General features: G+C 42.7%; 2 protein-coding genes across 3 annotated transcripts in view; both read right to left on the bottom strand.

Annotated features, from left to right (window-relative positions):
* Window positions 1–26,232, bottom strand: part of LOC142197275 (cystatin-like) — a 376,276-nt gene that overhangs the window by 108,051 nt on the left and 241,993 nt on the right. The window lies entirely within an intron of this gene.
* The window catches only part of RRBP1 (ribosome binding protein 1), a 49,995-nt gene that overhangs the window by 875 nt on the left and 22,888 nt on the right, over window positions 1–26,232 (bottom strand). The window contains exons 3-23 of one of the 2 annotated variants that reach the window (XM_075267406.1): window positions 24,969–25,117; window positions 24,004–24,126; window positions 23,116–23,268; window positions 21,013–21,131; window positions 20,066–20,219; window positions 19,043–19,181; window positions 18,322–18,503; window positions 16,692–16,729; window positions 15,535–15,625; window positions 12,168–12,260; window positions 11,661–11,753; window positions 10,464–10,553; window positions 7,668–7,757; window positions 6,997–7,089; window positions 6,174–6,245; window positions 5,643–5,738; window positions 5,384–5,467; window positions 4,315–4,374; window positions 2,520–2,588; window positions 2,281–2,370; window positions 1,135–1,278 (exon numbers count right to left, since the gene is read on the bottom strand). In XM_075267406.1, coding sequence (XP_075123507.1) covers window positions 1,135–1,278; window positions 2,281–2,370; window positions 2,520–2,588; window positions 4,315–4,374; window positions 5,384–5,467; window positions 5,643–5,738; window positions 6,174–6,245; window positions 6,997–7,089; window positions 7,668–7,757; window positions 10,464–10,553; window positions 11,661–11,753; window positions 12,168–12,260; window positions 15,535–15,625; window positions 16,692–16,729; window positions 18,322–18,503; window positions 19,043–19,181; window positions 20,066–20,219; window positions 21,013–21,131; window positions 23,116–23,268; window positions 24,004–24,126; window positions 24,969–25,117 — 2,222 coding nt within the window. The remainder of the gene's footprint in view (window positions 1–1,134; window positions 1,279–2,280; window positions 2,371–2,519; window positions 2,589–4,314; window positions 4,375–5,383; window positions 5,468–5,642; window positions 5,739–6,173; window positions 6,246–6,996; window positions 7,090–7,667; window positions 7,758–10,463; window positions 10,554–11,660; window positions 11,754–12,167; window positions 12,261–15,534; window positions 15,626–16,691; window positions 16,730–18,321; window positions 18,504–19,042; window positions 19,182–20,065; window positions 20,220–21,012; window positions 21,132–23,115; window positions 23,269–24,003; window positions 24,127–24,968; window positions 25,118–26,232) is intronic. The other variant, XM_075267407.1, reaches the window with a different exon arrangement.

Raw genomic sequence — 26,232 nt, 5'->3', positions numbered from 1 at the left:
AGATCGGATCAACCCTAAAAGTGACTTTTCCCATGGAGAAGCATTGACTACGGTTGAGGACTGGGATCGGATTCCGATCAGCGATCGAGCAAATTTCACGATTGGCTGGAAAATGATCGGAAATCGGATTTTAAAATCGATCTTGAAATCTCAAGATCGACTCAACCCTAGATGTGGCCAAAATAGTTCATTCTTGTTGAGCCACAATCTGCCTAAAGGGTTGAATGTCCCAAGCTCATTGGTTCATCTAGCATAGAAAAATCAATTTTCAAGCACCCATGAGGACACTATTCATGGAGGTGGCAGAGATCTATAGTTTGAGACCTCCATTAAAGGGGCTGTGTAGGATTTCAATAATACGGCTGCTTTCTTCTTCTCAGGAAGCGACATGTTCTGCACAACCCCTTTAATTAGTGTCCCTGGAGCACATGGCATGTCCAGGCCCGACACAGACAACACTGGGCAGCATACAATGCTTTATCTCCTATAATAAATGTTATATATAATCTATTATAAAGAGCTATTATTTATCTCTCTGTATCCAAAAAAAAAAAAAAATTATATGCAGAGCCCCAAAAGTGTTCTGCACACGCACAGAAATTTACATGCGGTGAACGGTTTCAGTGCACGTGCAGAAGAGGTCGCTGTCAGGGAGATGGTCATGAGGGTATATCACATGACCGCTGCCATCTTAAGACCAATGGATGCAGTGGCCACCATGTTCAGGGTTTATATGGGGAAGCTTCATTGTGGATGTTCAGTAAGAAATTACCAGTTTTAGATTTTCACTTGCCATTACACCTTAATTTATACTCATTCTGAAATGTCATCAGTAAGTGGGCAACCTATTTTAGAGTTCTCCGGTGCTATATTATGGTGCTCTAATTCTTCCCAGGCCAGTGATATGTCTATTGGTCACACCGCCATTCTGCAGCTCAATCCCATCCAAATGAATGGCGCTGAGCTGCAATACCAAGGATGGCCACTATGTATGGCACTGTGTATTGTACCATGTACTAATAGTTAATTCACTGACATCAAAAGGTCTTAAAGAAAGGACATGATAGGAACGAGTACAGAGAGAAGTTAGTGATTTTAGTCAGTAGGGATGAAGGGTGATGAGAGAGTTAGTACCGTTACTTGGAGTCGGTTTTGCAGCAGTTTATTGTGTTCCTTTTCCTTAGTTAGTTGTTCCTGAGAGGACTTCAAGAGTTGTAACAGTTTGTTAGCTGCTTGACCTAAATCCCGGGTTAGTTTTTTCTCTTTGTCAAGCCTCTCCTACAATATTTCCAGCAGAAGTACATTGTTAGTTATATCCAGGCAGACAGGGAGGACATGCACATGTCCGGGGCAGAGACGGGATTTGCTGTTTAAAGGTACAGTCCACATGGGAACAATCTACTACACAATCTGCAGAAAAGGGTAAGTAACTTTACATTGTTTTACTTGTCTTGCTCCAGTGTCACGATATACAGCACTGTAACTTTATTTCTTAACTTCTGTCTAAAGACAAGACTGTGTGCTAAGTTTAGCCAAGCAAGGACTTTATTCTCATAGCTGCATATGGCACCGGTTATCTCTAGGAAGCATAGGACCGGATACCCTGGATATAACAGATGTCTGACTGCCCTCACATGTATACAAGGACTTGTCCAGTCGGTGTAGTTAGCTTTAGGGTGAGACCACAATTTTCAGAAAAGCTGCGTTTTTTGGGTTTTTTTGCAGATTTTGTGTCGCTTTTTTTATGCCATGGTCGGATGCAAAATCCACTCCTAACTTCAACTCAAGTCAAGTCAAAAAATCTAAATGCAACTTTTCTGCAACATATGGCATCAGCCTAAGGCTACATGCACATGGAAGTCCATGGGAAAGGAGTATGGATGGCTCATGTAGGATATCTGTATGCCATCCGTGCCCTCCACTGACCAAGCCATTTCCTGCAGTGAGCCCTGGCAGCAAGACAAGAAGTTTATTCCTGGGTTTTGCCCAGGCTCATAGACCTATGATAATATACAGTCAAGTGTATGGGGTCATAGAAAAGAATGGGTTGGTCTTACAATTGTGTAACTATATCCGGGCAAATTTCATCTCTGACTTCCCCCTCATCTTCCAAGCATTCCTACAATAGGACGTTACTAATGTTGCTGGCTCCCAGCGGGCTGGTTTGCCATGTAAAGTGGTTACTTCTGCTGTGGTGAGTTGTCAGATTTACATTACACCAATGGTAGTGTATATACAGTATATATCCCATTCACAAGGGTAAGTAGACAGAATCCAGACCTTCAGCTGCTGGGCTTCCTCTATGCCAGTAGAGGTTTCTTCCACAGTTTTAAGTTTCTCCAACTCTTGTTGCAAGCTGTACATGGATTTCTGTTCAATGAGAATTTATCAACCAAGTTAGGATTTTATCAGAATCATTATTTATCATTCATCTCTACTATGAAATGCAGAACACTATCTGTATCCACCATCACGACAAGGTATGCCCTAGTTCAGATTGTACACTTCAGTATATTCACCTCTTCCAGCTCTTTTGACATGTTCTGGTCTTCATGCTGTTCATCCAAACTTGGCTGTGGCGCCTTCAGCTAGGCAATAAATATGAAAAAAATATTGTGAAATAAATATACTTATATTTTCTGCATTGCCCATGTTCTACAGCAGTGGTATCATGTAACATATTGTGCAATGTATGAAACACACTGTTATCCTTAAAAGCTGAATGCTAGATATAGTTGCTGATGCTTGAAATTGGTATAATGTGATAGGATAAGATGGCGCCTGCATCCAGGATGGGTGCAAGAAAAACAAATGCTTGGCTTTCTGCCTGAAGACAGCTCCCCAAGGTGACCACGCAGGACCGGGAGTAGCTGGCTACATATGGAACTGCTTAAACGTTCCCTTTGTTTGATTGAGATGTACCATACCAATCAGGAAGAATATGAAAACTTACATTGTCATCATCTCTCTTCCTTTCTCTGCTGCCATTTAACCCCACATTGTTTTATTAAAAGTGCGTCAGTATTTCCTCCTTGGTTGAGAGAGGAACTAATACCAACATAGTGTGTTTGGTGTAATTTCCTTACTGCTGGCACTAGCCTAATTAATTAGGACGACGACAGTTATCCAGGATTATTGGTCAATTAGTCAAACACGGTTTTAACCTTATCAATATGGCTGGGTCAAGTCTTCCAGAATGGGAACCAGTCTTCATTATTGCTTTGGCTCATAGAGGAAGGTACAGAGCAGTGGCCTAGTCAGCCAAAGTGGGAGCAGATCTTGCTTTGGCTCATAAAAGAGTGATCAAGTAGGGAAACTCCTTCCATTAAAGGGGTTGTCCCATCACAAGGATCCTATCTATACTGCTTGTAAATGTGAATGTAAGACTTTCCCTAAATACATTGCTTCAGCAAAACTGCTTTGTTTGTCCACTATCTTACTTTATTCAGTTCCCTTGACTTATCTGGCCAAAAGTCAAGTGCTGTATCTTCTGCTCTCAGGGGGGAGGGAGGAGGGGCCGCCAATACAGACCCGGCATCCGCTGTAATAGAGAGGCGGATGTCGGGGAGTGTAGACGCCGGCACAGGTGCCTGCAACATCGCTTCGCTCCTGCCCTGCATGAAGCCAGCAGCAGCAGGAGCGATGCTGCTATTCCGGAGGGGAGGGGAGAGGGGGGTGGAGGAGCGGAATAGCAGCATCACTCCTGCCGCTGCTGGCTTCATGCAGGGCAGGAGCGTAGCGATGTTGCAGGCACCTGTGCCGGCGTCTACACACCCCGGCATCCGCCTCTCTATTACAGTGGATGCCGGGTCTGTATTGCATTGTGAAGGCTGTACGTCCGATGCCTAGCTACATCGGGAGCGCACACGCAGGGCCAGCGGCATAGAAGCGACGACTTCTCGCTGCTGGCTTTGCATATGTAACCCCGCCCACCAATGACGCAACAAAGCCGGAAGAAAGAAGAATTTACAGCAGCGAAGAGTGCTGAGTATGCGACCTGGGAATACCCCTTTAAGATTTGCCCTAACAGGGCTAATAGACAGGATACGCCTTAAAGTGGTGTTCTCACTATGGACAGTTATGGTATAGCCATGAGATAGGACATAAGGACAGATGCAGGACCTACATATAGAGAGCTATAAATGTAACCTTTTAAGTTCTTTGGGGGAACCACCTACTATCTGTGCAATAATTTAAGAGCTCTAACTCTAAGGCTGTATAACACATTTAGGTTCCCTCAACACATGGATGCCAATATATAGATAAAAATTAAAAATAAGTGGCGGGTTGTTTAGTTCCTTACGATTTACTAACCTGGTGAGTCTCCGAGCTGTCGTGCACATGATTTTGCATTTCACTTAACTGCTGCCTGAGCTGTAAGAGAAAGAAGACCAGTCTAAGGATTTGTGTAATACACCATGGATATCACACTTTGTTCTATGACAGATTGCCATGATAAAGATGGCCGACTATAAAAGGGAGAATAACCACGGCGGCAGAGTGCCCCATACCAGCCACGGATATACAGTATAGCTATAGTCTGTCCCTATGACATGGCGTACAATCTTCAGGCAGATTATCAGAGCACGAGGAGCTGTGAGATTGTGTGGAAAGACTATGACCCATCATTTATCTGGTGAAATATTTGCTCTATGTTGAGAAGTCTACGAGGCGGTCCTATTAGCAATTGTCTGATGTCTGTATATAGAGTCAGAGGGGAGGCTCGAACTCAGATATGACTGTCTCCTAGACTTCTCAACATAGAAAGAGTAGGGCTGTCAATATATAGTTCTGTGTGAAAAGATTCACTTTGGGGTGACAGTGTGTTCATCTGCTCCGCTCCTCCGGTCTACTATAATGTGCCTATTAGAGATGAGCCAATCCGAACAGCACGCACGCATTGAAATGAATGGAAGCACCTGGTACTTCCGCTTTGATGCCGGCCGACCGCTTAACCCCCCGCGTGCCGGCTACGTCCATTCATTTCAATGCGTGCATGCTGTTCGGATCGGCTGATCCGAACAGTACTCGCTCATCTCTAGTGCCTATATATTGGACATGTTTCCATGTCACAGGTTCTCTTTAAGGCCTCTATAGACATAAGATACAAGTTGTCCAATCCTGACAATTTTAGCAGGACTGGCCAACTAGGTTATGCATACAGGGCTTCTCAACGCTCTCTTGTCAGGTGTTGGTGGAAGGATCGATCAGGTATGTTAAATTATATCATGTCTGGTCTGTTATTCCCAAGCAATGGATATGCCACCCCCAAAGGTGTCTGACAACAGCTTACTTTCTTCTCCCCAATGAAAACATGCACGCTCGGCCAAACTGATCATGTATGTATATAGGAAACATCACTAAGTGTCATTGTAAATATTACCAGGGAAAGCTCTTTGCTCTGTTTTCTGGCTTCTGTTTTTGTAGATTCCAGCTGTTCCTGTGACTCTGACAAAAGCTGCCTCAACTATAGTGGTGGAGATAAGACAGATAAAAGAGACCCCAATGTTTCAATCCATACATAAAATACCATAGACTGAACCTCTACAGTCAGATTATATGTTGGATACTACTGAATACAGGGTATAGTATTATAAATGCAAATCAAAGGTCAAATATGTTCTGTACATGAGGATACATACACTCTCCACCTCCTTAGAGTATGTCTGACACTCTGTGCTGGAGGTATTCATCTGGGTTTCCAGCTGGGCCTCCATAAGAGCAATGCATTCCTTCAACTAAAAGACAGAAACTGTATGTTACCAGGCGTACGTATACTACATGTCATGCTATAAGTTACCATATGTGATATATAATCTAAAAAAGGAGTTTTATTAAAGCTATTGTGCAGTTATAGACACTTATACTTGTCCTGCGGATACGAAATAAGTGTCCAAACACTGAGGGCCCCCAGTGATCATGAGGTTGAAGGAATGAAAGTTCCCCCAAAAGCCTCCTTGTAAATGTGCACCAGCCTCCAGTGACAAGAGCGACATTCACTATGGGGCTGCCAGGACTAATCTACACCAGCGCCAGCAACCTCCATAGAAGTGAATGAAGCATTGGTCATACAAGTGCACTGGTGCTCCATTCACAAGAAGCCTTTCAGGGGACCTGATAACTGGGGGATCCGGCTTGTGTGACAACATCAAGAGCTTATGTAGCGGTCATACCTGGTCAATACTCTGGACTTCTGATTTCAGTCTTTCCACAGACTCTTCTAAAGATTTTATATTAACTTGTGACTGTACAAAAAAAAAAAAAAAAAATATTTATATAATAATACTAATAAATACATTTAGTCTAATACATTTTTTATAAGCCAGAAGCAGGAGTGAAGACACAGAGTGCAGATCTTTGCAGGACTTTTTGGCCCTTGATTTCAGGCAGACTCTGCACTCGATGGACTTCAACAAGATATCGATATAGTCTTACAGATATTGACATGTCAAAGAGACCTTATGCACTCAGCCCACCATGTTTAGTCAGAGGCATCTGTCAGATGTACAGGTCAGGAGCACCCTCTGCCATATCAAACATTAAAATCATATAGTGACATCGCCCATAGGCTTTTCTTTTTTTAAACTTGCATACATACATACACACACCTCACAGGTTCCCATTTTTTGTGTGAAAAAGGCCACACGTTGTATGCAGATAGAATACGCTCAGTGTATGTCATCAGTTTACGCTGGGTTCACACTAGCATCAGCCTATCCATTGTTCTAGACAGTCATAGGACCAGAACAATGGACTGTTACAAATGCAAAGCCCAACGGACCCCATTAAGTAGAACTGTTCTTTACAACTAAAACAAAAAAAAGTCGGACTAGCAGGACTTTTTCTTGCAGTGCAACAGTCTCCGACTACGCTTTGTGTTACTTAATTCCCATTGGGTTTACAAATGAACACCACGCTCTGAAGGCCACATAACAGGCCACAGGTGAGATGCAGCAGATACAGATCATAGATAGTATCTTGGAGTTAAACTCTTACCTTCTTAAGTTCTTCTTCGGTTCCTTCCAATTTAGCTTTCCACACCTGTTCTTCTTCTTCAACGCTCTTTTGTAAGTCTTTCAACATTCCTTCCTAATATCAAGCAAACACAGCAACCATTACAGTATCCCATTAGCTACATATTGACATTTATCACAAACGCCTCCCCATGTCAAACCCCTGGCATGGTCAGTACTGGCGGCGGCACCTAAATGGATTAACAGCCAGGATTGAAGTTCTCCATTCCTAGCTGGTAGAGCAGGATAGTTGGATGTATCTTACAGTCCACACCATCCTGGTGCTGCAATAACACAGACGTTGTTGTGTGACAATTACCTGCCGTACACCTGGGTCAGGAAGTGGTTAATACTTATAGGATTAAGCCACACACCATTAGTATGGTGATAAAAGCAGATTGCAGAGGCAACACGGTGGCTCAGTGGTTAGCACTGCAGCCTTGCAGCACTGGAGTCCTGGTTTCGAATCCCGCCAGGGAAAAAAAATCTACAAGGAGTTTGTATGTTCTCCCCGTGTTTGCATGGATTTCCTTTCCTTCCATTCGACAAAGACATACTGATAGGGAAAAAAATTACATTGTGATCCCCATATGGGGCTCACAATCTACATAAAAAAGTAGATTGCAGTGATAAAAATGATCCAACAAAACTCACCGTTTCAGCAAGAATAGTCCTATATTGGTCACATTCTGCCTGCAATGAGGCCTGTGCTTCTTCTGCTTCTTTTAATTTAAGTACTAAATCCTGCAGATAAAAAAAAAAAAAAATTATGGTATAAAAATAAAATAGAAATTTGCTTTTAATTCATTTAGAATCGACTTTAGCGAGTATAAAGAAAGGGAGTATAAACTTCAGCAATAGCACAATATCATGTATTACTGTAAGTTGTGTGCAGACATACTGCCACCTGCTGTCAGAACAGTAGATAAACCTTTAAGGGATTGTCCAGTTTGACAAATCTGGCTCAGATTACAGGTCACACAGAATCAAGTAATTGTCTTCAACTTCTGGACGTCACAGAAAGCAACAAATGCTTAGTCATAGAAATGGATGATTTCTCGTACTATTTCTGGATTTTACTCCCAGCCAAGGGAGACAGGCATCCGGGCAAGTCCAAGGATATGCATTTAAATCGGAGGACATACACTTGGAGATTTCTGCAGGAGAGCTGAGTATAATCCTTCCCTTTTCCCCTTTTCCAGTTTGTTATGCTTAGTCATAGGTGGCACCCAAACGTGAAAATGGAGCTTTGTATTGTATTTGTTAAGGATGCTGCCCTCTGGAGGACGGCATACAGAGGCACTGTTCTCCTAATTACATCCTGGAGAATAGATTTGCATATTTTTTACTCAGAATCCCTAGCGGAGCAGGAATGACTTGTAAGTCTCCATACTGCCTATGTAGGCACACACTCTCCCTGATGTGTACTAAAACGTATTCATGGATCGTACACATCAGGGAGAGTGTGTGCCTACATAGGCAGTACAGAGACTTACAAGTCATTCCTGCTCTGCTAGGGATTCTGGGTAAAAAATATGCAAATCTATTCTCCAGGATGTAATTAGGAGAACAGTGCCCTCTAGAGGGCAGCCTCCTTGACATCATGCCTATGTAGGAACACACTCTCCCTGATGTGTACGATTATCCCCTGACTCTGGTCTATAGTCTCTCACTCTGCCAAATCAGTATCCCTGCACTATGTTGAGGAAGCCCAATAGGCAGAAACAGTGCTGTCCATAGCTGGGAATGTGTTACTTTTGGAATAGAAATACTAATTTGGCAATTAAATCCACATCATGATTAATTAGACTTTTTAACTGTGTTATGCATGATGTTAAGGATGCTGCCCTCTAGAGGGCGGCATACAGAGTGCACTGTTCTCCTAATTACATCCTGGAGAATAGATTTGCATATTTTTTACTACGTTTTAGTAGGCACCTGTGAATTTCAAGAGCTTCTATGTAGCCGTCTGCTTGAGCTAGAGTTTCTCACCAACATATCCCTTTACTAGAGCAATATGCCCTAGTATATCATTGCAACAAGCAGCTAGCTACAACACTGTTCACTTCATGCCACAGGCTCCAGCCACCTGACTTCTTGCCATAGATCTGCCCACATACAAAGACAGGCAGTGGCATAACTACCGCCATGGCAGCAGAGGTAGCTGCCACATGGCCTGGGATATTAGGGGCCCGGTGACAGCTGCTACCGCTGCGTTTTTTTTATTTTTTCTTAATAGGCCGTTAACGGCTGGAGTTACAAAAGTGAACACTTGGTTCTTAGTAAACTTATTCATCAAGGTGCTTTAACCCACTAGCCACTTCACAATGACCTCTATATAGTGCCGTAAAGCAACCATCACTGCCCAACAATATGGCTGCTGCCAGGCTAAGCCCATAGGCTCAGTCTGCCTCTCCTTGTTTTCAATGGAGAAGGGTAGAGTATATACAGGATACTTCATTTTCTGCTATGTGAACGGCCCCTCATATCAGAAAATGGGGTCTATCCTGCTGCTGGCGTATATGAAGTCAGGTTCAAACTGATAAATCTGGCTTATAAACAGACTTACCCAAAGTTGGCCATGTAAAGCCAGCCTTAAAGGGATCCTATCATTGGATACCCTTTTTTTTTTCTAACTAACACGTAGGAATAGCCATAAGAAAGACTATTCTTCTCCTATCTTTAGATGTCTTTTCCGCGCCGCCGTTCGGTAGAAATCAGAGTTTTCTTCTTTACGCAAATGAGTTCTCTCGCAGCACTGGGGGCGGTCCCCAATGCTGCGAGAGAACTCGCCAGCGACACCTGTATCTTCTTCTGGAATGGCCTCTCCCTGTGTCTTCTTCCATCCTGGGTTTCAATCTTATAGGCATGCGCAGTAAGCTCTGCCATAGGGTTTCAATCTTCTAGGCCTCGGGCAGAGCCACCTGCGCATGCCCCACGGCCACAAGAAAATGGCCACTTACACAGCTTACTGTGTAAGCTGCCATTTTTTTTGTAGCCACGGGGCATGCGCAGTCGGCTCTGCCGAGGCCTGACACATGCCTAGGACTTTGAAACCCAGGACGGAAGAAGACACAGGGAGAGGCCGTTCCAGAAGAAGATAGAGGTGTTGCTGTTAAGTTCTCTCGTAGCCTTGGGGATGCTCCCAGTGCTGCAAGAGAACTCATTTGCATATTGAAGAAAAGCCGGATTTCTACCGAACGGGGTCGCGGAGAAGTCTTCTACAGGTAGAAGAAGAATGGCCTTTCTTAAGGCTATTCCTACGTGTTAGTCAGAAAAAAAGGGTATCCAATGACAGGATCTCTTTAAGACAATAGGATGGGACCCCTCTCGAGGTCTCTGGACTGGGCCTAACAAAGTGTTAATACAGTCCTGCATACACTCCAATCTTTGTAAAATATAAGATTATGGTTTGCAGCAGCATCTATATCTACAGTAGTATATACTTACTGAAGAATCTGTCTGGTCTGACGGCTGGCTCAGCTGTTTAAGTATTTCTGAAGATTTTCCTCTGAATTCCTGAAGCCATTCACTGTACAACTGGAAAGAAATTAGTGACAACCCCGTCATATCGCTGTGACCGCGATTACGTATTTCACATCTTTCTAAGCAGAGTTCTCTGACTATGGATCATGCACTTGGCGAGGTTATCTGGATTTCTAAGTTGTGCAACTTTCACACAACATGTTTAATATGATGCAAAAGGGTGAAGTACATGAAATTCATCATCAAGAACAATCCGCAATGGATTCCAGTACAAGGCTAATGGATAAGAATAGACACTGCCAAAATTTTACACATGGAAAAACAAGCATGTCATGGACTTTCATTCTGTTCTGGAAATGCGTCAAAGTTCTGTGAACTCTGATTTATTTTTATTTTTTTTATGTAGATTGTGAGCCCCCATACAGGGATCACAATTTAAATTTTTTCCTATCAGTATGTTTTTGTAGAATGGGACTAAATCCACGCAAACACGGGGAGAACATACAGACTCCTTGCAGATGATGTTCCCGGCAGGATTCGAACCCAGGACTCCAGCGCTGCAAGGCTGCAGTGCTAACCACTGAGCCACCGTGTTGCCCCTTCTGTAAATTCAGATTTTGCTAAATATTTGGACGTGTCCATATTGATGAGAGCTAAGAAGAGACTCTACATGTAGTCACGATTCTTATGTATTACTATTAGGTCTTAAAGGGAGTCACCATCACCATAATCACTTCTAAGGCCAAGTTCACATCTGCATCAGTCTGATGCAGTGTCTGCCAAAACAATCGGTGGAGGAAAAGGTCCTACATGGAGAATTTTTCTCCACTAGTTTCAGTTATAAAATAATAGACCCCATTATAGCCTAGATGGAGTCCATTGGACTCTGCATTTTAGAGGTTCGCCTCGCCATTGTTCTGATCCTCCAGACAAGAACAATGGAGAGTCCAGACTACTGGGAAGTATGTTCACTATGTCACTAGCAAGTATATAAGTATTCAAGAATCAATTTTGGTGGTGGTGGTGGTAGACTTACAATGTCCCCATAAATCTTCATTGTCAAGGGTCTGGTCACACAATTGTTTCGCCACAGTAAATTGTGTTTTGTTAAGAAGGACCCGAAGGGCATAAAGATATCTGAATATATAGAAGAATCCGTACCTGGTGAGACTCTAGGGACACTTGTGGGAAGAGGGTCATCAAGGTTTCTTTGGCCTGAGTCTGAGTATGACTGAGCTGTTGTTCCAGATCGTCCTGTGATCAGAATAGCATAAAAAATGTCAAGGGCTTTCCAAAACGCACAAAAACAAAACAAAACACAAGTACTATATAATGAATGATTCAGAGTTGTTCGAGGGGTGCACAGATTTAGCAAATACAATTGCAGTCATTCAATAGGAACCTTCATTGTGGGTGAAATTCTGTGCAGACTCACATGAAAATGCGTTACATTGGGCAATAACATTGACAGGGGTCCATAAGGTGTGACCCCACAATTCTCAAGATTTTTTTTTAAAAAAAAAAAAAAGCCTCGTCAATGGCATTGTATTGTGAGACCGCGGTCAGGTATAGGGGCTTGGACACGTATGTTCTCCAATTTTAAGGATGTATCTGGTGTCGTGGGTTCTACCCTAGAATAGGCCATTACTACTACTTTCTGGACAATACCTTTGCTTTCCTCTCGGAAATTATTTTCTCTTCACATGTTTTTTCTACTTTGCCCAAGGCATCCATGGCTTGCCAGTTTTTCTCTCGAAGCTCCTGCAAAAGAAAAACAAAACAAAAAAACAAGTCAACGACGACTAACCGGTTTGTTTCTAATGTTAGAGTTTATCTCCGACTTTGTAAGAGAAGAAGTAAGTGGACTAGACTGAAGCATTATGTACTTATGGGGAAACTTCTCGATCTGAAGAGGTTGTTGTCATCGTCCTTTTATCCAGTTATAAGAAGTTTTCATATCTTTATTGAAGAAAAATGCTTCTTTCTCCATTACCAGGCTGCTTTTCTCTTTTTCCTGCTTTTAGACTTATTACTAGAGATGAGCGAACAGTAAAATGTTCGAGGTTCGATATTCGTTTCGAGTAGCCCCTCAATATTTGACTACTCGAATCGAATATTAAACCCTATTATAGTCTATGGGGGAAAAATGCTCGTTTCAGTGGTAGGCAACGTTCGATCAAATTATACTTACCAAGTCCACGAGTGAGGGTTGGGCTGGATCCTCCGAGAAGTCTTCTCCGTGCAGCGTCCCCGCGGCGTCTTCCGGCTCTGAATTCACTCTGCCAGGCACTACAAGCGGAGATGCGCAGTCGGCTCTGCCCAGGCCCGATGCCTAGGCAGAGTGAATTCAGAGCTGGAAGACGCCGCGGGGAAGCTGCACGGAGAAGACTTCTAAAGGTAGGAGAAGAACCAGCGTTGATTGGCTGACTGTATAGCATTCGGCCAATCAATGCTGGTTCTGCATCGAACTTTTCCATTCGAATAGCGAGTGGTACTCTATCGAGTACGAGTATTTTGAATACTGTAGGATTCGATCGAATACTACTTGCTCATCTCTACTTATTACTAAAATAGAAGTCCATGGAGAAAGCGGGATAGGAGGCGACTGCTGGATAAGACCTACATACTGCATTAGGCATAGCCCTTTTGATACAACTATACTTTATGTCCTCAGGGACAAACCTGCTTATCGTTTATAGATCTGTGTGTAAGGCCAAGTGCAAATGGCTGATGAGAAAGCAGAGGAAGACATACTGAAAAATGGAGAAAGAAGCATTTTTCTTTGATAAGATATAGTATCTTACACATACACCTGTATTAGCCGTTTATGAAACATGTTCTTATACTTGGAGATATTCTTTAATACACATAGTACAGACTATATCCTCTCACTGTAAATCACAGAAGTTCTATACACGGCCCCATGGTTATGTTTAGAGAATACATCCTACATATGCAGCAGTCAGATTTCACAAAGCCTTTATGAGGAACCCTTTAACCCCCCCCCCCCCCTCGCTACCTTTTAAATTGCTGACAGATGTATTAGGCAAGAATACGGTTACGCAACAGGGTTCTGGGATACGTTTGACTTGGACAGGAAAACACGCCATGGTAGTAAAGTGTCCAAAATCTTGCAAAATAGGATGAGTAATTCAGGGACAAATATGGGTTTTCCACAGTTTTAAGCAACATTCACAGTTTAAAACAGTAGATAGTATTTTATAGCAAATGGCAGCCATATTGTGTATCAGTTACACTGTGGACCAACCAAAATGCTGAAACCCAAAACTCATTATCCCTCAAGCAGTGTCTTATGGGGCACGTGGAGCTACCCGGGCCTCATTATAGAGCACTTTAGCTACTCTGTAGAAGTCAAATGTCAAGAGTATGCAACATGGACTCAACCAATGATGGACCATATACCTGGGGGATGTATAATAGGGTCACTTAAAGGGTGTCACATAGCAAATCATGTTCAGTCTGCAGGCAGCATGTTATAGAGCAGGAGGAGCTGAGCAGACCGATATAAGGAAAGTAATGGCGAACCTTTTAGTGTCCGAGTGCCCAAACTGCAACCAAAAACCCACTAAATTATCGCAAAGTGCAAAACACGGCAGATCCACAATTGCAGACAGTTACAGACCCGCAAAATACGTTTGTGTAAATGGGGCTTACAGAGCATAGTTTGCATTTGGTACTTTTGAACAACTAATGTTCACTATTTACATCGCGCAGGATCTGTTTTATAGTGACCGCAATGTTCTTACCTCCTATACTAATATCACGTCTGCTATAAAACAGATACTGTGTGATATAAATAGAGAAGGGGTCCTACACAGTACAATCTGCTCCACAGTGGCCCCCACACAATATTATGTGCTCCGAGTGCCTTCTCTGGCACATGTGCCATAGGTTCGCCACACAGATATATAGGTTTTTGGGAAAAGATTAAAGTATAGCCTGTCATTTATCCATTGAAATATCTGAGAAGTCCAGGAGGCGATCCTAATAGCCACCTCTATGTGCCAAGTTATAGAAGAGACGCCCCCAGTCGCTATTCGGTCCGCCTCCTAGACTTCATCACATAGAAAGAGTAGAGATTTCAATGAATAAAAACATGTGAATCTGTTTTCTAAGATGTAAATAGGAAAACCGTGCCTCTACTTGCTTCCTTGTAGGGGCAGCCCCCTTAAACATCTTGCACGACTTTTACAACAATCCTATTGCTATGATGCGAGGTTTTGCAAAACCATTAAATCTATTCTAAAAGGAACAGAATCGGAGCTGTGGACAGAGCTGTTTCGATCTGTTGGATCTTGTCAGCACAGCGTAGGGATACTGATTTGGCAGAGTGAGAGACTATAGACCAGGGGTACCCAATACATCGATCGCGAAGGACATATGGGTCAATCGTGGGATTGGTGTCTGCTCGTTGACAGTGCAGGCTGAGAATCATCTCCGGACACTGGCAGGCCGGGGCCTTGCACTCGTTCGCAGTCAGGGCTGCGGTGGCCCCGCCTGCCAGTTTCCGGAGATGATTCTCAGCCTGCTTTGTGAACAAGCAGACACCGCAGAGCTGTCTCCTGCTCTCACGTTCTGCCCCGCCCACAGGACCCGCCCCACCCCCAAGAAGTGGGTAGTAGATCTTATCCCTTGGTCAGTTTCTAAAGCAGCTCACATGCTCAAAAAGTGTGAGCACCCCTGCTATAGACCAAGGATCTGGGGGATAATATCACTCTGTAAGGAGCGAGCACCTTCTTAGGTGTATGGAAACTTACAAAGCCGTTTTTGCACGACTGGGGGATTATGGGAAAAATATGCAAATCTATTTTCCAAGATGTAAATAGGAAAACAGTGCTTGCTACCAAAACAACTATATATCAATGTGCTAAGCTCTTCCTGCTCTGTAACAAGCTGCCTACGGAATGGATTGTATTTTTTCATGACACAGGTTCCCTTTAAAGACATAGACAAATTTCAACTTCGAGTCTGACAGAAGGAAACAATTAAAAGGCCAGAAAAAAAAGCGACTTACATTATTTTTATTTTTCTGTTGTTCTATTGTATCCTTTAGCTCGACGGCCTCTTTCTCCAGTAAAGAAATCTGAGCTTCTTTTTCTTGAAGTCTGAGATGGAAAAATGAAAAAGTGTTAAGTAGCAAAAACCTTCATGGAAGGAACACTAATGTGCAAAAAACACAAAGGAAGCCTTCCCATTGTAACTTTTAGGACTAGGTTATTAGAATTAATAGTCAGGATTTTCCCCTGATTTTCAATTGGGTGCTATTTGAAGGGTAATAAGAATGCAGTAAGCGATTACCTAGTACGGTATAGCTGAAAGTTTAATAGGTATAGACACTTTTGCAAGAAGTATATTACTTTGATACAGTACTCCTAATAAAATAACTTTGTAAATGGTTTAGGTTATACAAATCCAACAGTTTTAGGTTTCCAACATATACACCTCCACAGTAACAGCCTACAAACTAACCCCCATGTTGTCTGATCCTGCAAGTATATTGCCTTCCATGTGACTATAAATGGGTATCCCACTTAGAATAAGTTAATCCATCTCCACAGTTGCGCCCAAGTCTAAATGGAGCAGCATGTTGGAAATTACCAACTTGTCGCTCCATTTGGGTTGGGGTGCAAAACTCGCTAGAACTGAAGATCGGCAGGGATCTGACCACTGGGACCCCCCCCCACTAATTAGCCAGTTACCCTTCATCTTGTGTGTAGGGGGAGACTTGTTGAGACTAGAGATGAGCGAATTCTATTCGAAATGGCTGTTTCGAATAGCACGCTCCCATACGAATGAATGGATGCAGCTGGCGCCGGCCGCTTAACCCCCTGCGCACCGGCTGCGTCCATTTCTATGGGAGCGTGCTATTTGAAACGGCCATTTCGAATAGTATTCGCTCATCTCTAGTTGAGACCCTTTTGCTACTCGTTTACCTAAAAATTGTCCATTAGCCCGTCCCAAGAATAACTAGCTAACTGTGCAGTACTTCTTACTGCCTGTAGTGCTCTTAAACATCTTCCCCCATGACCGCTACTTTATACCATAAATCTCTACACCTGCAAATCTTCATAGAAGGTTTATAAGCATGTGTGTGAGACTAAGATTAGCTTTATCTAGGCTGCAGACTAGGTTTAGGGGCCACAGGTGAACAGCTTTGGCTTTGTCTATTACCTGGCATGTAACTGTTTAAGTTCTGCTTCTTTACTTTCCTGGGGAAGAAAAAAAAAATAGATAAGATTACTGCAATAATTCTTTGTCTAAAAGTATTACTCACGCATTTCTTTGGAATAAAAGAGGCATTACCAACAATGACCGAATTCAAGCAACAGTAATGGTTCTGTATGATAGACTTTGTCTTATGGCTATAAACCCCATACTGACCTAGCTAGCAGCATCATGGCAATGTCTGAGGATGCAAGTTATTAGTTGTGTAGTTGGGACAAGATTTGCAGCAGTAATATGGACTGTATAATGACACCCCATTCCAGCTGCCATAAATTGGTCCATTTAAAGAGGACCTTTCACCATCTCTACCATTTCCAGTTGTTAGTATCAGGTGCTGAATCCACCGATTCCAGCACAGTTGGAATTTTCTCTCTAGCCCCCACCATTCCCGAACAACAAAGGGGAAGTGATTCAGAGCGCCAATCAGAGGGGCAGTGTAAGAATCACACCCCTTATCTGCTCCAACTATCAGCCACCAAAACTAACAGCATTGATTGCTTGAGAACTGTGGGGGCTAAAGAGAAAATTCCAACTGTGCAGGAATCAGTGGAGCTTTTACTATTAAATGATGTAAAGAGCTGGACTTGGAGGTGGTGAAAGGTCCTCTTTAAAGAGGACCTACTCCAGGTCTGTAAAGTACAATGGTATACATCACTCTGAGTATTTGGGAGGACGGTAACCTTGTTTCTCAGTGGTACGGGTCTGTATGTCATGCAGGGTACCAGGCATCTGGATAGTATACTCCAATTTGCATCAACACTAAAAAGGATCATATCTTTGGAACGTCTGAACGGATTTCAACAAAACACCAAAATGCTTGGCGTGACAGTGTGCTTTCTGTGCCCAGAATAGCAGCAGTCTTGAGTTTTGAGCTCAAGTCGACGACCTACTACACGGACCCCATGAGAATACACATGAATGTGTATTGGAACATACAAAGTAAAGAGTCAGTGTGCCGTCCCAATACGGCTAGCACAATGACGAAGCAAACATTTGTCATATATTTGTACAACAATAATGATGTTAATTCTAGTTACATTTCTTTTACTAAAATGTGTTGCATATATCTTAGCATCAGACTGAGGCTGCCATTTTAAGGAAATGTACTATTCCTAACGAAAAGGCAAATTGCCACCCGTGTGTCTAGAGATGGCTGGCGGTCACACACGCTCAGTCCCAATGTCTGCATCCTCTTGTAGAGGAGCACTGGAGAGATTCCAGTAACTGTGTAGGCCAGGGTTAGGGAACATTCGAGTCTCCAGCTGCTGTGAAACTACAACGCCCAACATGCTCCATTCACTTCCATGGGAGTTCCAAGAACAGCAGAGCAAGTATGCATGCTGGGAGTTGTAGTTTTTCAACAGCTGGAGAGTCAAGGTTCCCTACCCCTGGTGTAGGCAGCCAATAAGAATCAGTGTACTACAAGTACACTGGACCCACTGGACCCAATAGGTGAATGGGAATCAAACACACACCAGGGGGCGTCATAACAAGTACAGCAATATCTCGACACACACATTAAAAATGTATAATACTGATCATGTTCGGATCATATATCACAGTGTATATGTCCAACCTGCTGATGTTTCTCTGCATCATTGCTTTTTCCAGCCTCCAGCAAAGCTTCAATGGATTTTATCCTTTCCAACAGCTGTGTGTTTTCACTGGTGACCTCCTGCAGTTTTCGGTTTACTTTGTCCAAATCTTCTGATTTTTGTTTGCCGTCAGTTTCATAGGACATCAGTTTTGTCTGAAGATCTTAAACATGAATAATACATTAACAAAATTTTGTTTGCACAAAAATAAAAAGGGCATCTTGTCGCTTGTCATGGTCAACACCTAGGTGTGCATAATATCTAATAATGGCAACAAAAAAAAATCTCACATTATATATATATATATATATATATATATATATATATATATATATATATATATATATATATATACACACATACATACACACACACACACACACATATACATACAGCTATACAGTGCATATACGTATAAGTCACAGTAACCGAAACTAAGCAAGTTATATTGTTGACGCCCAATTACAATTTTTTGTTTCCCAAAAAAATAGATACAATTTTATAATAAAAGTCACACAATAAAAAAGTATGCATGTCTTTAATTAAGAACCTATTTGTATGATAATGCATTAGTTAGATTCAATATATTATATATGCAGGGGGGGTGGTTAAAAACCAACTAGGTTGTTTTTTTTTACCAAATTTGATATGGTTATGGTTATTGTCTTCATCTACAGTGTGTAACATTAGGCAGATATTTACCCGTCACGTTCTTCTGTTCTGCTTTGGCTTTCTCGGTGTCTGAGAGTAGTGTTTTGTAACTATGCTGAGACTTGCGCAGTTCTTCACTCACTTCATCCAGTCTCTTCTGTAGTGTAGCTTCACCCTCCTGTTGTAGAGTCTAAAGTACAAAAAAAATAAATTTAAGATAGATAGATAGATAGATAGATGATGTATCATAAAAGACACAGTATACAAAGTGTCCATACCCTAGTCAGGGCCTCATGGATATGAGCCAGCACACTGAACTCAAACACATAGTCTTACCAACCCCAATCCTGATGCCCCATCTACCTTACCTGCTGCTTTAGCTTCATGAGCCAAAGGTAAGATCTCTTTAAACTAAAGTTAGTCCTCGGTAAACTAAGCATTAAGCAAAGGTTAGTGACCCTCCTATGTATTTGGCCCATTGCATAACATATTAGAAAAATACCAGTCAAGGTGGCTTTAAAGAGAACCTGTCACATCCTCATAGCTGTGCGGTATTATACACCACTAGGAAGCAGACAGTGTGCTGAATTCAGCGCACTGTCAGATTTCCCAGCATGAGCCCTGATGCTTGAAAGGTCAATGCCATTAGTTTTGGCCTTACAGCTCACAGTCATTGTTGGGTTGTTCATCAAGGCGCACCCTTCTGACAATGGGGAGATACCGGTGGCAAAATTAACAGCAGCAATATCTCCAGCACTGGGGCACATACCGGGAAAGCTGACAGTAACCTGAATACAGCGTACTGTCTGCTTTCTAGTGCTATATAAATACTGCACATCTATGTGAACGTGAAAGTTCCTCTTTAAGGCTAAGGCCCCACACAGCCAAAAAAACCCAGCTTTTCCACAATGTAGGGCCTCAGCCTAAGGTTGGTTTTGCTGTCTGTGTGTGAGCCGAATATACCGGCTTGTATACTATGCCGGGAGACTGACCCCTAGCATTAAGGTTATCTATGATTCTAGGAGTCCCTTCTTCACAGATTAACATCTCCTTACATGTCAGATTCGCTCTTACCTGCAGCTGAGCCACTTGTTTCTCATAGGCAGAGACTTTCCCATCCACACTCTTCCTCTTCTGCTCTTCCTGCTGCAGCGCCTCGGACTTTTCGGCGAGTTCTTTGGCTAGTTTACTGCATTCCTGACGGAGCTTAGCCAGTTCAGCATTCTGTCTAAAAAAGCAAAAAGATTCATGTCAGTGTAACATTCAGCCCTGCAGACATATGTCATGTTAGTAGTGTGACAGGTTCTACATGGAGATGAACTATGGAAACAGGACAGGAGTTCAGGACTAGAAACTATTTTTTAATTTTTAATACTTTCTCCTTTGGGTTCCAATAATTTTTGCGTTTTTTTGGTAGTAAATAGGGTTTGTCTTTGTACAAACATGAAATTTTTAGTAAGTTTTTGTTGAATGTGACTCGATTTACACTGGTTCAGTCTTCTCTATATAATACAGAGTTAAACTGGTGGACTACAAGAAGAGCGTTTCTTTGCGTTCCTATGCACTAAAGTCTAAGGGTAAGTTCGCACAGAGATTTTTAGTCAGGATTTTGATGGCGTATTCACCTCAAAATCCTGACCAAAAAGACGGCTCCCATTGAAATCAATGGAAGCCACTCAGGTCTTTTTTCCGGGAGCCATTTTTCAGACTGAGTCGCCTTGTGATTCGGCCTGAAGAGACTCCCTCCTCCGGACTAGGCCCATTCAATGGGCCTAGTCCGGAGCAGAGTGCGCGGCTGGACGCTGGTGCAATGCATCGGCTTTCAGTCGCGGCTACCCGTCTTTTGGTCCAGAACCGGAGGTGGCCTCCTCCTCATGTTCTGGACCAAAAATCTCTGTGTGAACTTAGCCTAAAGGATTCCATCCTGGGTGGAGGTCTGTTTGTGACTACAGTATGGAATCTATGGCTGGCACTGCAATAATAGGCTACTACCTTGTATGTACAGCAGCTAAAACACTTACTTGCTCTCAGTTTGGCTTGTTGCTTGGTTTAGTGCATCTCTAAGAATAGAGTTTTCTTGCTGTAAACGGGCAAGTTGTGCTTTGGGGCCATTTTCAAGTTCGTCTTGCAGAGCCCGTATCTGTTTAGAGAAATAGAATCTGATTAAATCTCCCAAAGTGAGCCGTAACGTAGCACTCCGCCCCATAACATGCCATACATTTCCATACTGAATGTTATCTTGCACCAGGGCAGAATGCACAGCCAGTTATAGCAGAATATCACTTCCCATACATTTCCTAAACACAGACTACATCACAGGGATTGTCTGGGACATATATTGATGACCAGACTTTAGGATAGGTCATCAATAGGCGATTGATAGGGTCATCCACTTGGGACCATCGCCTACTACCACATGAGCACTGTGGCCTCTTCCCTGGGCAGATGATGACACATTCATTGGTCACATGGTACAGTAGCAACTCAGACCCATTTACTTGAATGGGACTAAGCTGCAGTACCAAGCACAGCTGTCCCTACAATAGGTATGGCGCGGTGTTTGGCATTCAGTTACACTCAGTCCCGGATGCGAGTCTCTTCTCAATCACATATTGATGACCTAGCCTAAGATTAAGTCATCAATATTAATATACCTATTAATTTTTAATATTTATTTTTAGAATTGTATATTTTATACCCATTTAATAAGCAGGGCACATGCTCCGTTGCTGCCATATTCTTAGGCTAGGTTCACCTCGCCATCTGTGTCGGGGGGGGGGGGGGGGGGACTTTTCTCTCTGCTGGTTTCAGTATATAAAAGTGGAACCCCAACAGACCCCATTAGTCTATGGTGACTGAAGTTGTCCATAGATAACTGCTGTGTAAGAGGACCGGCTCTTCGTCACTTAGATCCCCCGGGGGACCCAAACAACGGAGAGCCTGGTACAAGTGTGCACATAGCCTTAGTGCTCTATGGCACATACAACAACTGGTTCCACCTGTCTGTAGAAGTACCGCCCTCATTCTTCAGATTATACCCGGCTCAGGTGTGGCTTACACGCCATCTCGTGACTCACTACTTGAACATGATACATAACTGTGCACCGGCTGCATTTCCTTGACTTGCACCTGTCTTTGTTTCACACATTTATCTCTATTTACATGACATGACATTTGTTTCATTACTGTACTTTTTCAACCCCACCCAGACTGAGAAACCGTGCAGAGAAAACATGAAACGAAAGTGACCCAACTATTGTACTACATGAAATACAACCCTTAGTATTATAGTTGACCATTACCACCTCCACCAGCTTCAGTTCTTAGATACCGATAACTGCTGCTCCATGGATTCTGGTACAGTTGGACTTTTTCGCCCCCACCGTTTGAGCCCCAGGTGCGGCTACTTTTGATGCCCGGTATACTACTAAGGCTCTGTATTGTCAGGACGGCAGTGTCAAACAGGAGCAGGCAAAAGATGCAATTCAGTGCTCCAATCTGAGGGGGGCAGTGTTCCAATTGTGCCAGAATCAGTGGGGAAGCGCCCGTTAAAGGGATTTCCCATGTGCATAATCACATTTATATCTGTAGACAATTAATCGTTAAACATTTTTGCAAACCTAAATTAAAAATTTTGCAGCATTGTCAGAAACCAAGCCACGATTTACTTATTGTGGACAAGTTCACATGCACCACACGTAAGAGAAGATAATCCGTCCACAACAAGGAAATCATGGCTGGGTTTCACAGTAAAGGAAGTTTTTACATTTATGGTCGTATCCATTGGCAAAGGATTGTCTCTAATCATCTTACTGATGAGTCTATCTTTAATGTTTTCATTACAACATGGACAGAATGATTAGAAAATAAAGACTATTAATCCACCAGCTACGAAAAGAAGAAGAACAACTGCTACACAAATACTGAAGCAAATGGGTAGGAGTTAATGGGAACTTGTACTTAGTCTGTGAAACGCAATATATGATTTTTTTTTTTTTTTTTAATCCATGCCATAGTCTACAATACAGATATTGTGGACTATGGCATGGTAAAAAAAAACAAAAAACTTAAGGCTCATGCAAAAATTTTATAGAGCTCAACAGTATAGTGAGAACGTGCTTTACCTTTCCTTGTAGCTTCTGGATCTCCACCACGTGATCCTTATAACTGGCCTGCATTCGGGCTTGTAGAGCATTGATCTCCTGGTCCCGAGAGAAAAGCTGCTCTTTGAATTTGGCTTCAACACTTGTCAATTTGGTTTTCTCTGTGGCCAAGTCCTAATAGGAAACACATAGAAAATGTATGAGAGTATTAACACGTCCACAGAAAACATGTCTAAACCACACGCCTATAAAGCACAGACTACTTTCTAAAAAAAGCGTATATTCTTTCAGGGGCATGTATCCACACAACCTCTAGATGTCACTGTTCTACTATATCCATTTACAATGGCATGTCTCATATACATTATGCTGTCTACAGATGTCACTATAGAATTAAAGGTATCGAAACGAAACAAAAAAAAAAAAAAAAAAAATTCTAAATAGAGAATTTGATAGGATATTTCCTTACATAACTCCTCTCCCTGCCTTGTGGGTTAGGAACATCTGCCTACATACTCCCTATATTACGTCCGCTAGGTTCACACTAGTGTTCGTGTACGCATGGGGACCTGAAAGATGTGGACCCAGTCGGCTTAAAAAGTGGTTACGGTTAGAAACCGGTAGTCCCCATAGACATCCCATAAACTATAATTGGGTCTGCTGTTTTTATACTGAAATCGGCGGAGATAAAAGTCCTACTTGCAGGACTTTTCTCTCCACCGATTTTAAGCGGAATTTACAGCAGAGTCTCCTATGGAAACTCCAACACGGATGTGACTCAAGCCTTAAGCGATATGCCCACAACCACATGTAGCCAGGCCCTCATTAAATGGCACATGGATGACATCAGTGTCCGCCGATGCTTCCAAGGCCCCATTCCCTAATGTCAGCCCTACACGAAGAACCTACCTTAGTAATCTCGCGCAGCTTATTTTTAGCAGCAGCTGCGTTTTCTTGTTGTGCCGACAGTAATTTTTCCTTCTCCTCCAGCTGTTTTTTCAGAGCTGCAACTGGATCTCCCTTCTGAGTGGCCTAAAATGGGGTAAGAAGATATTACGTATATAGATTTTATCCTTGGTCCGAACACTTTTATTAAATGAAAACTACATTTGTGTGCAGCCCCTAAGTATGCATACTGAGATATCTGCCACTCACTGAATAAGACCGCCCACATGACTACAGGCCCAGAATAAGAAGAGATTTATATGGATAAAATATACGTTTTACATATAGTTTTGTTAGGGCTAGTTCACACGGAGAAAGAGGGGGCAGATTTTGGCGCGGTATCCACCTCAAAATCCACCCCCTCACAATAGAGCTCTATGAAGACCGCTAGCGGTTAGTTCCCGCTCGCAGAAAAAAAAGAAAGAAGTGAGCTGCCCTTTTGTTGAGGTGGAGACCACGGCGAAAATCACCGGCACGCGCCCACATCAAGACAATCAATCCAAACTAGGCCCATTCATTTGGGCCTACTCTGGAGTGGAAGCCGCGACTGTTGGAAGCCGCGACAGTCACATTTTGGTCCCGATTCTGACGCGCTTCCCGTGTCAATATCAGGATCAAAATATGCGGTCACTAGCCCGTGTAAACTAGGCCTTAGAATCTCTTATATCAATCTGCTACGATCAGTCTCATAGTGGTTGCGGTATATCAGCAATACACTGATATAGGCCATATAAAAGTTATTGGAGAGGATTATACAAATAAGTCTGCCTTGGTGGAAAAGGAAACCTTGCAACAGCACCAGATTTTGGAGAGTAGCTCCCTATAGATTAAGGTCTAGTTTCCCTGAAACCTATTGGCGTAATGGTAGTGTCTTGTGTGAAAGGATAAGAGGCCTAGTAGTGTAGAAAAAAAAAAAAAAGGTATAGTACTGTTTGCCAGGTATCCTGCTTGATCCCGTTCTTCTCGGTCAGGATTTCAATGAGCTTCAGCGCTTCTCCTTCACTGAAAACCATACTGCTGATGGTGGAGACTATGGTTTTGTATGGAAGGTAAAGAGCACCATCCAGTTCACTGGAAACTGCAAGACAAGATAAAAGCTAATGTATGAAAGCTGCAAGTCACAAAACACATTTCTACACCGCACATTATTTGGTTGTGCGCCTACACCGTTGGTTGCCAATCTGGGTCCGCTGGAGCCTTGTCACTAAATCTCCATAAAACAGCATCAGCATAAAGCTAGGTCTGGATCGGTTTCGGAACAGAAAGGCCGACGTATCATGTGATTTTTGCCTACTACAGTCCACACTAATGTTGAAGCATCTCCACCACATGTGAACACTACCAAAAGGGCATATTCATAGACGATTCTAGACTTAGGATGCTTTGCCTTCTAGGAACATATCTGGGCCACCACACTGAGGCAGGAATAGAAATGGGGGTTATTCCGAAGTGACAAAAGGTAAGGGGTTCTCCTTGGTACAGTTGAGAATCACAGTCAGGGCTCGTCTAACACATCATGGCCCATAATCAAACAGCGTCTCAAGGGCTGGGAGCCATCATGGCCGTCATTTGGCTGCCAGTTACTTCTTGTTCAACCTGTGATGTGATAAAGGTGGGCGCTAACAACATGGTCTGCTCAGAGGAAGGGCATATATGGCGCCCACTTCACTATGGCAAAATGATTCAGCTTCACATGTGTACTAGAAGACGCACCCAGGTTTTAGAGGAGAAAAATAGGGAAAAAAAATTTTCAGGCAAAAATGGTAAAATATTTAATATATGGGAGTTGTAGTTTTGGAACAGCTGCAAGGCCACATTGACAGGTGACCCTGCAGCTGTACGGGGATGTATAGGGCGTTTTTTTTGTGGGGCCAGGTGTAGACCGGGCATTTTCAGACACAGGGATACCTAATGTATATGTTTCACAGTAATGTTATACTTTTATATGTATTCTAGGGAAAGGAGGTGAACTTTTATTTATTTTATTTTTTATTATATTTTTTTTAAGTGTTTTTTTTTTTTTTACTATTTTATTATCCCCCGCCTAGGGGGCTTGAACCTGCAATCATTTGATTGCAAGTCCCATAGACGGCAATACAAGTGTATTGCCGTCTATGGGAGATTCTATACATTACTATCGCGGAGGGTCATATAGCTATGACAGGCCAGGGAGCCTTCATTAGGCTCCCGGCT

Source organism: Leptodactylus fuscus, chromosome 3 (assembly GCF_031893055.1).
Source record: "Leptodactylus fuscus isolate aLepFus1 chromosome 3, aLepFus1.hap2, whole genome shotgun sequence".
In the NCBI taxonomy this organism is placed as follows: Eukaryota; Metazoa; Chordata; class Amphibia; order Anura; family Leptodactylidae; genus Leptodactylus; species Leptodactylus fuscus.
The sequence above is the reverse complement of the archived record's forward strand: the minus strand, read 5'-3'. Positions and strand labels throughout refer to the sequence as shown.